Source organism: Columba livia, chromosome 34, assembly GCF_036013475.1.
Source record: "Columba livia isolate bColLiv1 breed racing homer chromosome 34, bColLiv1.pat.W.v2, whole genome shotgun sequence".
NCBI classification, from domain to species: Eukaryota; Metazoa; Chordata; class Aves; order Columbiformes; family Columbidae; genus Columba; species Columba livia.
The window spans coordinates 26995-40321 of NC_088635.1; the positions used below are offsets into that span (position 1 = coordinate 26995).

At 64.8% G+C, this 13327-nt stretch overlaps 1 protein-coding gene across 1 annotated transcript; it reads right to left on the minus strand.

The window, feature by feature from the left end:
* Positions 1–2009: 2009 nt before the first annotated feature.
* CLPTM1 (CLPTM1 regulator of GABA type A receptor forward trafficking) lies at positions 2010–12576 on the minus strand (the record flags this gene model as incomplete). Its single annotated transcript, XM_065044262.1, has 8 exons — positions 2010–2516; positions 5663–5830; positions 6111–6246; positions 7826–7921; positions 8004–8194; positions 8354–8447; positions 9535–9779; positions 11685–12576. Coding segments are annotated over 8 exons (1998 nt in total), but the record flags the coding sequence as incomplete, so codon positions are not given.
* Positions 12577–13327: the final 751 nt, after the last annotated feature.

Genomic DNA, 13327 nt, shown 5'->3' on the forward strand with positions numbered 1-13327 from the left:
TGTATAGAGGCTTCAGAGCAGCTATAAGGGACCATGGGGCTTTGCAGAGCAGCTATAAGGGACCATGAACGGCTTTGCGTCAGCACGCACGCCCGTGGCCTTGGCAACGCCTGCCTACCACGCCCCCCGGCCTGGGGACAGGCCCCCACGGGGGACGGGGACGTGGCGTCGGGGCTCCGGGTCCCTCGGTCCTGCCCACGGACGCCTCCACGGTCCCCGGGTCCGGTTCCCGCGGTGCAGGGGCGTGGCCACGTGGCGGAGGCAACGCCCACCTGCCCGCTATGCACGCTGATTGGCCGCTCGCTCTGTCAATCCGCAGGCGCGGCTCCGCCCCTCCTTTCGCGCAGCCGCCGCGCTCCCAGCGGTGGGCGGGGCCGGGAGTTAAACGCCACGCCCATCGGGGCGTGGGGCCGGTGCCACGTGTTGGGGGGGGTGGCGGTGACACCAGGGACATAAAACGGGACCCCTGGGATCCCCCCAGAACCACCGAAAAGGACCCCAGGACCCTCCCCCCCAGAAGCACCAGCAGGGACCCCCCTTGGGGATTAGGACCCCCCCTGGGGATTGGAACCCCCCCCAAGGAGCACCAGGATGGACCCTTGGGGACCCCCTTTGGGACAAGGACCCCCCCTCCAGCAGCATCAGGAGGGACCCCAGGAACCCCCCAGGACCACTGGGAGGGACCCCCAGGACCCCCCCAAGAACATCAAGAGGGACTCCAGGACCCCCCCCCCCAGCAGCATCAGGAGGGGCCCCAGGAACCCCCCAGGACCACCAGGAAGGACCCCCACTAGGGATCGGGACAGAACATGGGGAGAGACCCCCAGGACCCCACCTTGGGGATTGGGACCCCCCCAGGACCACTGGGAGGGATCCAGGACCCCCCCAGGAGCATCAAGAGGGACCCCAGGATCCCCCCCAGGACCACCGGGCTGGACCCTGGGGATGGGGATGGATCCCCAAGACCCCCCCACGAGCATCGAGAGGGATCCCGGGACCCCCACAGGACCACTGGGAGGGACCCCCAGGACCCCCTTTGGGGATTGGGACCCCCCCCAGGACCACTGGGAGGGATCCAGGACCCCCCCAGGAGCATCAAGAGGGACCCCGGGACCCCCCCCCAAGAAGCACCAGGAGGGACACCTGGGGACCCCCACCAGGACCAGAACCCCCCCAGCAGCATCAGGAGGGACTCCAGGAACCCCCCAGGACCACCAGGAGGGACCCCCCCCTAGGGATCGGGACAGAACATGGGGAGGGACCCCCAGGACCCCACCTTGGGGATTGAGACCCCCCCAGGACCCCCCCCAGGAGCATCAAGAGGGACCCCAGGATCCCCCCCAGGACCACCGGGCTGGACCCTGGGGATGGATCCCCAAGACCCCCCCACGAGCATCGAGAGGGATCCCGGGACCCCCACAGGACCACTGGGAGGGACCCCCAGGACCCCCCTTTGGGGATTGGGACCCCCCCCAGGACCACTGGGAGGGATCCAGGACCCCCCCAGGAGCATCAAGAGGGACCCCGGGACCCCCCCAAGAAGCACCAGGAGGGACACCTGGGGACCCCCACCGGGACCAGAACCCCCCCAGCAGCATCAGGAGGGACTCCAGGAACCCCCCAGGACCACCAGGAGGGACCCCCCCTAGGGATCGGGACAGAACATGGGGAGGGACCCCCAGGACCCCACCTTGGGGACTGAGACCCCCCAGGACCACTGGGAGGGACCCCCAGGACCCCCCCTTGGGGATTGGGACCCCCCCCCAGGACCCCCCCTTGGGGATTGGGACCCCCCCCAGGACCACTGGGAGGGATCCAGGACCCCCCCAGGAGCATCAAGAGGGACCCCAGGACCCCCCCAGAACCACCAGTTAGGAACCCCAGGACCACCCCAAGACGCACCAGGAGGGACCCCCAACCCCCAGCAGAGTTGGGAGGGGGGGGCAACGAGGCGGGGAGGGGGGGTAACGAGGCGGGGGGGGGGGGGTAATGAGGCGGGGGGGCCCACATTTTGGGGTGAAATCAGCTCTTTATGGAGGAGGCGACGCCGCGACACTGTCCTACACACCGGCACAATGGGATGGAGCCAACAACGCGGACGGGACCCGGAGCAAGGTGGGGGGGGGGACAACGTGAAAACACCACGTGGTGGGGGCGGGGAGGGGGGGCAAAACCCCTCCCCAAACCATGGGGGGGCCGCACAGCCGCCCCCCAAAACCCCCCCGACCCCCGGGGGTGGGGCCACACAACCCACCCCCCCCCCACCCCCCCAATCCGCTGCCCGGCGGAAAGGCTGAGTTTGGTAAAAACCAAGTGGGAAATGGGGGGGGGGTTGGGGGTTTAATCCTTCTTTTTGTCCTCTGGGGGTTTGTCCCCCCCCAGTGGGGGGGTCGCGGTGGGCAAGGGGGGGGGTCGGGGGGGCACCTGGTCCTCCCCGCTGAGCCCGAATTCGTTGACGCGCGTGAGGTCGACCCGGTAGATCCAGCGCTGGTAGAGGTAAATGAAGAAGACGACGTCTGGAGGGGGGGGGGGGAAAGGGGGAAAATGGGGTGAGGGGGGGGGATGTGGGACCCCCAGAATCGTGTGGAGGGGAGGGGGACATGGGGGGGACCCAGAGGACCCTGTAGAGCTGGGGGGGCAATGGGGCGATGAGAAGGAAGTGGGGGGGATAGAGGGTGGGAGCACATTGGTACCCCCAGATTTGGGAGGGGGTCCTGGGGACCCCCCCCAGATCCACAGAGTCACCCCCAGATTTGGGAGGGGTTCCTGGGGACACCCCCAGAGCCATAGAGTTGCCCCCAGATTTGGGAGGGGGTCCTGGGGACCCCCCCAGATCCACAGAGTCACCCCCAGATTTGAGAGGGGTCCCCAAACCCCCCGGAGCACCCCCAGATTTGGGAGGGGGTCCTGGGGGCCCCCCCAGAGCCATAGAGTCACCCACAGATTTGAGAGGGGTTCCCAAACCCCCCCAGAGCCACAGAGTCACCCCCAGATTTGGGAGGGGTCCCCAAACCCCCCAGAGCCATAGAGTCACCCCCAGATTTGGGAGGGGGTCCTGGGGACCCCCCCAGAGCCATAGAGTCACCCCCAGATTTTAGAGGGGGCCCTGGGGACCCCCCCACCCCCCGCAGCCCTATAGACACCCCTGGAGACTGGGACCCCCCCCCCCCTTGTAAGGCTCAGGGTCACCCCCAAATTTGGGAGGGGGTCCTGGGCATGTCCCAGAGCTCCAGGGTCCTCCTATAATGCCCAGGACCCCCCTGTACATCATGGGCATCCTCATGACAAAGCCCCCACAGCTCCATGGTCACCCTCTCACCTCCCTGGTCCCCCCAGAGCTTCAGGGTCCCCCCAAGTCCAGGGTCCCCCCACAAGTCCAGGGTCCCCCCCACAAGTCCAGGGTCCCCCCCACAACTCCAGGGCACCCCTATGTCACCCAGGACCCCCCTGTACATCATGGGCATCCTCATGACAAAGCCCCCACAGCTCCATGGTCACCCTCTCACCTCCATGGTCACCCTCTCACCTCCATGGTCCCCCCCAGAGCTTCAGGGTCCCCCCCACAAGTCCAGGGTCCCCCCACAAGTCCAGGGTCCCCCCCACAAGTCCAGGGCACCCCTATATCACCCAGGACCCCCCTGTACATCATGGGCATCCTCATGACAAAGCCCCCACAGCTCCATGGTCACCCTCTCACCTCCATGGTCCCCCCCAGAGCTTCAGGGTCCCCCCCACAAGTCCAGGGTCCCCCCACAAGTCCAGGGTCCCCCCCACAAGTCCAGGACCCCCCCATAATGCCCAGGACCCCCCTGTACATCATGGGCATCCTCATGACAAAGCCCCCACAGCTCTATGGTCACCCTCTCAATTCCATGGTCACCCTCTCAATTCCATGGTCACCCCCAGAGCTCCAGGGTCCCCCCCACAAGTCCAGGGTCCCCCCCACAAGTCCAGGGTCCCCCCCACAAGTCCAGGGCACCCCTATATCACCCAGGACCCCCTGTACATCATGGGCATCCTCATGACAAAGCCCCCACAGCTCCATGGTCCCCCTCTCACCCCCATGGTCCCCCCCAGAGCTCCAGGGTCCCCCCAGAGCTTCAGGGTCCCCCCAAGTCCAGCGTCCCCCCACAACTTCAGAGTCCCCCCCACAACTTCAGGGTCCCCCCCACAAGTCCAGGGCACCCCTATATCACCCAGGACCCCCCTGTACATCATGGGCATCCTCATGACAAAGCCCCCACAGCTCTATGGTCACCCTCTCAATTCCATGGTCACCCTCTCAATTCCATGGTCCCCCCCAGAGCTTTGGGGTCCCCCCCACAACATCAGGGTCCCCCCCACAAGTCCAGGGCACCCCCACAAGTCCAGGGCACCCCTATATCACCCAGGACCCCCCTGTACATCATGGGCATCCTCATGACAAAGCCCCCACAGCTCTATGGTCACCCTCTCACCTCCATGGTCACCCTCTCAATTCCATGGTCACCCCCAGAGCTCCAGGGTCCCCCCAACAAGTCCAGGGTCCCCCCACAAGTCCAGGGTCCGCCCCACAAGTCCAGGACCCCCCCATAATGCCCAGGACCCCCCTGTACATCATGGGCATCCTCATGACAAAGCCCCCACAGCTCTATGGTCACCCTCTCAATTCCATGGTCACCCTCTCAATTCCATGGTCACCCCCAGAGCTCCAGGGTCCCCCCCACAAGTCCAGGGTCCCCCCCACAAGTCCAGGGCACCCCTATATCACCCAGGACCCCCCTGTACATCATGGGCATCCTCATGACAAAGCCCCCACAGCTCCATGGTCACCCTCTCACCTCCATGGTCACCCTCTCAATTCCAGGGTCCCCCCCACAAGTCCAGGGTTCCCCCACAAGTCCAGAGTCCGCCCCACAAGTCCAGGACCCCCCCATAATGCCCAGGACCCCCCTGTACATCATGGGCATCCTCATGACAAAGCCCCCACAGCTCCATGGTCACCCTCTCACCTCCAGGGTCCCCCCCAGAGCTTCAGGGTCCCCCCCACAAGTCCAGGGTCCCCCCACAAGTCCAGGGTCCCCCCCACAAGTCCAGGGCACCCCTATATCACCCAGGACCCCCCTGTACATCATGGGCATCCTCATGACAAAGCCCCCACAGCTCCATGGTCACCCTCTCACCTCCATGGTCACCCTCTCAATTCCATGGTCACCCCCAGAGCTTCAGGGTCCCCCCCACAACATCAGGGTCCCCCCCACAAGTCCAGGACCCCCCCATAATGCCCAGGACCCCCCTGTACATCATGGGCATCCTCATGACAAAGCCCCCACAGCTCCATGGTCACCCTCTCACCTCCATGGTCACCCTCTCAATTCCGGGGTCCCCCCCAGAGCTTCAGGGTCCCCCCAACAAGTCCAGGGTCCCCCCCACAAGTCCAGGGTCCCCCCCACAAGTCCAGGGCACCCCTATATCACCCAGGACCCCCCTGTACATCATGGGCATCCTCATGACAAAGCCCCCACAGCTCCATGGTCACCCTCTCACCTCCATGGTCACCCTCTCACCTCCATGGTCACCCTCTCAATTCCAGGGTCCCCCCCAGAGCTTCAGGGTCCCCCCCACAACTTCAGGGTCCCCCCAACAAGTCCAGGGTCCCCCCCAATGTCCAGCCCCCCCATACCATCACGCAGGCAGCCTATCCTGTACATCATGGGCATCCTGATGACGAAGGCGAAGAGGTCGTCGATGAAGGTGTTGAGCGCCTTGTAGGTCAACATGCGCCAGGGCAGGTGCGCCACCGACTTCAGCTTGTAATTAATGAACAGCTGGGGGGTCATGGTGATGAACCCTGTGCCGGGGGGGGAACACACACACCCTCGTTAGCTTAACGAAGCTGTGCCGGGGTGGAGAGACACCCCCATGTTCCAGCATAGGGATGCTACGACCGCCTACGTCTTCCTCGCGGTGTGGGGTGGATTGGTGGGTGTGGGGTGGATTGGTGGGTGTGGGGTGGATTGGCGGGGGGTGTGGGGATTTTGGGGAGGGTGTGGGGATTTTGGGGGGGGTGTGGGGATTTTGGGGGGGGTGTGGGGATTTTGGGGGGGGTGTGGGGAGTGTTTGGCACCCACCGAAGGTGAGGAGGAAGCCGTAGAGCATGCTGAGCACCCAGGAGTACCAGCCCTTGTGTTCCAGGTACAACAGGCTGTACACGGCGTAACATCCCAGCAGGGGGAACAGGATCCATGACAGGTACCGGAATGCCATCTGGGTGGGGGGGGACACACGGTCTGGATCAATGGGGACAGGGACATCGGCCGGTGCCACCGCCCGTGTCCCCAGGAAACACTCGGCAGTTGGTAGAGCTGGATTCAGCCCCATGGTGATGTCCCCAGTGCCACCATGATGTCCCCAGCGCCACCACAATGTCCTTGGCCTCTCCACAATGTCCCTGGTGCCACCACAATGTCCCCAGCCCCCCAGCAATGTCCCCAGCTCCACTGCCACATCCTGGGTCCCCCCACTATGTCCTCAGCCCCACCACCATGTCCTGGGTCCCCCTGTGATGTCCCCGGTGCCACCACAATGTCCCTGGTGCCACCACCACGTCCCCAGCCCCACCACCACATCCTGGGTCCCCCCACTATGTCCCCAGCCCCTCCATGATGTCCTGGGTCCCCCCACGATGTCCTTGGTGCCACCACAATGTTCCCGGCCATCCCACTATGTCCCCAGCCCCACCACTATGTCCTTGGTGCCACCACAACGTCCCCAGCCCCACCACAACGTCCTTGGTGCCACCATGATGTTCCTGGCCATCCCACTATGTCCCCAGGCCCACCACAATGTCCTGGGTCCCACCACAATGTCCTTGATGCCACCACAATGTCCCCAGCCCCACCACAATGTCCTTGGTGCCACCACAATGTCTCCAGCCTCACCACAATGTCCGTGGTCCCACCACAATGTCCTTGATGCCACCACAATGTCCCCAGCCTCACCACAATGTCCGTGGTGCCACCACAATGTCCCAGCCCCACCACAATGTCCCCAGCCCCACCACCACGTCCTGGGTCCCCCCATGATGTCCCTGGCCCCACCATGACGTCCTTGGTGCCACCATGATGTTCCCAGCCCCACCACCACGTCCTGGGTCCCCCCATGATGTCCCCAGCCCCAACACCTCAGCCCGGGTCCCCCCACAATGTCCCCAGCCCCACCACAATGTCTTTGGTGCCACCACGATGTCCCCAGCCCCACCACAATGTCCTTAGTGCCACCACGATGTCCCCAGCCCCATCACCACGTCCTGGGTCCCCCCATAATATCCCAGCCTCACCACAATGTCCTTGGTGCCACCACAACGTCCTTGGTGCCACCACAACATCCTGGGTCCCCCCACAATGTTCCCAGCCCCACCACAATGTCCTTGATGCCACCACAATGTCCCCAGCCTCACCACAATGTCCGTGGTGCCACCACGATGTCCCCAGTCCCACCACAATGTCCCCAGCCCCACCACAACGTCCTGGGTCCCCCCACAATGTCCCCAGCCCCACCACAACGCCCTTGGTGCCACCACAATGTCCCCAGCCCCACCACCACGTCCTGGGTCCCCCCACCATGTCCCTGGCCCCACCATGACATTCCTGGCCCCACCATGACATCCTTGGTGCCACCATGATGTTCCCAGCCCCACCACAACGTCCCCAGCCCCACCACCACGTCCTGGGTCCCGCCACCATGTCCCCAGCCCCACTGCCATGTCCTGGGTCCCCCCATGATGTCCCCAGCCCCACCACAATGTCCTTAGTGTCACCACGACGTCCCCAGCCCCACCACTCACGTCATCGTACACCTTGGTGGAAGACTCGATGTAGGTCGACTTATCGTTGAAGGTGACGCGCGGAAACACTCCGGCCACTTTGTTCTCGCGGTCCAGCTGCCACCAGATCCGGAGAAAAGCGTCACCGAGGGGAAACGGGGACCCCACGACCCCCCCCTTGCGTGTCACCGTCACTCACCCGGACGTCCATGACCTTGGTGATCTTCCAGATGTCGATGAGCAGCCCGATGAACACGCTGACCTGCACCACGAAGTTGGTCTCGTTGTCCAGGATGTAGAGAAGGACAACGAGCGACTGGAAGACGCCGAAGAACACGGAGCGGACGGACAGACCCTCCAGCGACTGCCGGCTGTTCCAGAACTGGATGTCTGTAGGGTGGGGACGCTAAATGTCACCACGCGGAGACGAAAGCGCGAGAAAACGCGCGTTTTCCAGCTTTCTGCCCTCAAATTGACGACGCAGACAGGATGAGGTGACATGGGACGTGTTTAAGGCCACGTCCGCCCCGCTCTGTGTCCCCAACTCACCGTTTTTGAAGGCCAGGAACTCAAAGACGCTGTGGACGATGGAGACGATGATGGTGAGCGCCAGCAGGTAGGGGTTGGTCTCCAGGAGTGCGACCTGCGAACAATAAACTGGTCCAGACTGGGGCGAAATGGGAGGATCCAGGAGGAGCCAGGAGGTTACGGGCACAGAGGAGGACGAGGGTTTAATTAAACTGGGGGAATTTGGGCACTGAGGAGGACGAGGGTTTAACTAAACTGGGGCAAACTGGGAGAATCTGGAGGGATCTGGACGCTGAGGAGGACGAGGGTTTAATTAAACTGGGGCAAACTGGGAGGGTTTAATTAAACTAGGATGATCTGGGTGATCCATGTGCAGGACCACTGGGAGGGACTCCCAGGACCCCCCCCAGGAGCATCAAGAGGGACCCCAGGATCCCCCCAGGACCACCGGGATGGACCCTGGGGATGGATCCCCAAGACCCCCCCACAAGCATCGAGAGGGATCCCAGGAACCCCCCAGGACCACTGGGAGGGACCCCCAGGACCCCCCTTGGGGATTGGGACCCCCCCCCCAGGACCACTGGGAGGGATCCAGGACCCCCCCAGGAGCATCAAGAGGGACCCCGGGACCCCCCCAAGAAGCACCAGGAGGGACACCTGGGGACCCCCACCGGGACCAGAACCCCCCCAGCAGCATCAGGAGGGACTCCAGGAACCCCCAGGACCACCAGGAGGGACCCCCCCCTAGGGATCGGGACAGAACATGGGGAGAGACCCCCAGGACCCCACCTTGGGGACTGAGACCCCCCCAGGACCACTGGGAGGGACTCCCAGGACCCCCCCCAGGAGCATCAAGAGGGACCCCAGGATCCCCCCCAGGACCACCGGGCTGGACCCTGGGGATGGGGATGGATCCCCAAGACCCCCCCACGAGCATCGAGAGGGATCCCAGGACCCCCCCAGTGCATCCCAGTGCGACCCAGCATGTCCCAGTGCATCCCAGTGCGATACGGTGCATCCCAGTGCGATACAGCGCATTCCAGCGCTTCCCAGTGTGTCCCAGTGCATCCCACTGCGTCCCAGTGCGACCCAGCGTGTCCCAGTGCATCCCAGCGCTTCCCAGTGTATCCCAGTGTCCCGAACCACTCAGGTACCTGCACCCCCCCCCCCAATTAATTAGGCGCTTCACGAGCGGCTCCCACCTTGACCGAGTCCTGCTCCTCGTCCGACTGCTCGTACAGGTCCTCGCCCAGGAAGTTCCACGGCGAGCGGGAGCTCTGGGCGGCGTAGAGCTGCCAGCGCCACAGGGACAGCGGACAGAAGGACAGACGGAAGGGCAGGCGCCGCAGCGACTCGTTGATGGGGAAGTAGTCCTTCTGCAGGTTCCAGTAGTCGTTGAAGTACAGGATGGGGTAGTAGTCGCCGCTGATGGCGTCGAACTTCACGTCTGGGGTGGGGAAAAGAAGAGCAGGTGACGTGGGGTGACATGAGAGCCGGTGGCGCTGTAGGGGTTGAGATGGGGCAGCTGGTCGTGGTGGGGGAGGGGGGGGGAAATGAGCCCCTGTTGGCTGTAGGAGCCCCAAAATAGAACCTGGGGACTGCAAGAGGTGTCCCAGTGGGACACAGTGGGACACAGGGCGATCCAGTGCATCCCAATGGATCCCAGTGCAACCCAGTGTGTCCCAGTGCGACCCAGTGCATCCCAGTGCGACCTAGTGCATCCCAGTGGATCCCAGTACGATACAGTGCGACCCAGTGCATCCCAATGGATCCCAGTGCGACCCAGTGTGTCCTAGTGCAATACAGTTCAACCTAGTGCATCCCAATGGATCCCAGTGCGACCCAGTGCATCCCAATGGATCCCAGTGCGATACAGTGCGACCCAGTGCATCCCAATGGATCCCAGTGCGACCCAGTGCATCCTATTGCATCCCAGTGCGATACAGTGCGACCCAGTGCATCCCAATGGATCCCAGTGCAACCCAGCGTGTCCCAGTGCGACCTAGTGCATCCCACTGCATCCCAGTGCGACCTAGTGCATCCCAATAGATCCCAGTGCGATACAGTGCGACCCAGTGCATCCCAATGGATCCCAGTGCGATACAGTGCGACCCAGTGCATCCCAATGGATCCCAGTGCGACCCAGTGCGATACAGTGCGACCCAGTGCATCCCAATGGATCCCAGTGCATCCCAGTGTGAACCCAGTGTGATACAGTGCGTCCCAGTGCATCCCAGTGTGACCCGGTGTGTCCCAGTGCACCCCAATGGATCCCAGTGCATCCCAGCGCGACCCAATGTGACCTAGCGCATCCCAATGCAACCCAGCGCGTCCCAGCATCCCAGTACATCCCAGTACATCCCAGTGTCCTAGAGTGTCCCAATGTGACCCAGGGCCTCCCAGTGCGACCTAGTGCATCCCAGTACATCCCAGTGTGTCCCAGTACATCCCAGTATCCTAGAGTGTCCTAGCACATCCCAATGCAACCCAGTGCCCTAGAGCGTCCTAGTGTGTCCCAGTACATCCCAGTGCGTCCCAGTACATCCCAGTGTCCTAGAACGTCCTAGTGCATCCCAGTGTGATCTAGTGCATCCCAGTACATCCCAGTGCGTCCCAGTACATCCCAGTATCCCTGAGCGTCCTAGTGCGACCTAGTGCATCCCAATGCAACCCAGTGCCCTAGAGTGTCCTAGTGTGTCCCAGTACATCCCAGTGTGTCCCAGTACATCCCAGTATCCTAGAGTGTCCTAGCGCATCCCAATGCAACCCAGTGCCCTAGAGTGTCCTAGTGTGTCCCAGTACATCCCAGTGCGCCCCAGTACATCCCAGTGTCCTAGAACGTCCTAGTGCGCCCCAATGTGTCCCAGTACATCCCAGGGTGTTCCAGTATATCCCAGTGTCCTAGAGTGTCCCAGTGCCTCCCAGTGTCCTAGTGCGTCCCAGTGAATCCCAGTGTGATCTAGTGCATCCCAGTACATCCCAGTACATCCCAATGTGACCTAGCGCATCCCAATGCAACCCAGTGCCCTAGAGCGTCCTAGTGTGTCCCAGTACATCCCAGTGCGCCCCAGTACATCCCAGTGTCCTAGAACATCCTAGTGCGTCCCAGTATGACCTAATGCTTCTCAATGTGACCCAGTGTGTCCCAGTACATCCCAGTATCCTAGAGTGTCCTAGCACATCCCAATGCAACCCAGTGCCCTAGAGTGTCCTAGTGCATCCCAGTACATCCCAGTACATCCCAGTGCGTCCCAGTACATCCTAGTGTGTCCCAATGTGTCCCAGTACGACCTAATGCTTCTCAACGTGACCCAGTGCGTCCCAGTGCATCCCAGTGCCTCCCAGTGCTTACACTGGTCCAGGGGGGGCGGGACGCTGCCCTTCACCCATGGCGTGTGGTCGTCCACCATGTTGATGGTCAGGTTGGGGTGCCAATGCGAGATCACCTCCACGGGGCCGAAATCCTCCGCGCGCTGCAACGGGAACGGCACCCGAACCGTCACCAGCGTCCCTCTGTCCCACCCGGGGTCCCTCCGTCCCACCCGGGGTCCCTCCGTCCCACCCGGGGTCCCTCCGTCCCACCCGGGGTCCCTCCGTCCCACCCGGGGTCCCTCTCTCCCACCCGGGGTCCCTCCGTCCCACCCGGGGTCCCTCCGTCCCACCCGGGTCCCTCTGTCCCACCGGGGTCCCTCTGTCCCACCGGGGTCCCTCTGTCCCAACCGGGTCCCTCTGTCCCAACCGGGGTCCCTCTGTCCCACCCGGGGTCCCTCTGTCCCACCCGGGGTCCCTCTGTCCCACCCGGGTCCCTCTGTCCCACCCGGGTCCCTCTGTCCCACCGGGGTCCCTCTGTCCCACCGGGGTCCCTCTGTCCCACCCGGGGTCCCTCTGTCCCAACCGGGTCCCTCTGTCCCACCCGGGGTCCCTCTGTCCCACCCGGGTCCCTCTGTCCCACCGGGGTCCCTCTGTCCCACCGGGGTCCCTCTGTCCCAACCGGGTCCCTCTGTCCCAACCGGGGTCCCTCTGTCCCACCCGGGGTCCCTCTGTCCCACCCGGGGTCCCTCTGTCCCACCCGGGTCCCCTCTCTCCCACCCGGGGTCCCTCCGTCCCACCCGGGGTCCCTCTCTCCCACCCGGGTCCCTCCGTCCCTCCTGGGGTCCCTCCGTCCCACCCGGGTCCCTCCGTCCCTCCTGGGGTCCCTCCGTCCCACCCGGGTCCCTCCGTCCCACCCGGGGTCCCTCCGTCCCACCCGGGTCCCTCCGTCCCACCCGGGGTCCCTCCGTCCCACCCGGGTCCCTCCGTCCCACCCGGGGTCCCTCCGTCCCACCCGGGGTCCCTCCGTCCCACCCGGGGTCCCTCCGTCCCTCCCGGGGTCCCTCCGTCCCTCCCGGGGTCCCTCCGTCCCACCCGGGGTCCCTCCGTCCCCACCCGGGGTCCCTCCGTCCCCACCCGGGGTCCCTCCGTCCCCACCCGGGGTCCCTCCGTCCCCACCCGGGGTCCCTCCGTCCCCACCCGGGGTCCCTCCGTCCCTCCCGGGGTCCCTCCGTCCCCACCCGGGGTCCCTCCGTCCCCACCCGGGGTCCCTCCGTCCCCACCCGGGGTCCCTCCGTCCCCACCCGGGTCCCTCCGTCCCCACCCGGGGTCCCTCCGTCCCCACCCGGGGTCCCTCCGTCCCCACCCGGGGTCCCTCCGTCCCCACCCGGGGTCCCTCCGTCCCCACCCGGGGTCCCTCCGTCCCCACCCGGGGTCCCTCCGTCCCCACCCGGGGTCCCTCCGTCCCCACCCGGGGTCCCTCCCGTCCCACCCGGGTCCCTCCGTCCCACCCGGGGTCCCTCCGTCCCACCCGGGGTCCCTCCGTCCCACCCGGGGTCCCTCCGTCCCACCCGGGTCCCTCCGTCCCACCCGGGGTCCCTCCGTCCCACCCGGGGTCCCTCCGTCCCACCCGGGGTCCCTCCGTCCCACCCGGGGTCCCTCCGTCCCACCCGGGGTCCCTCCGTC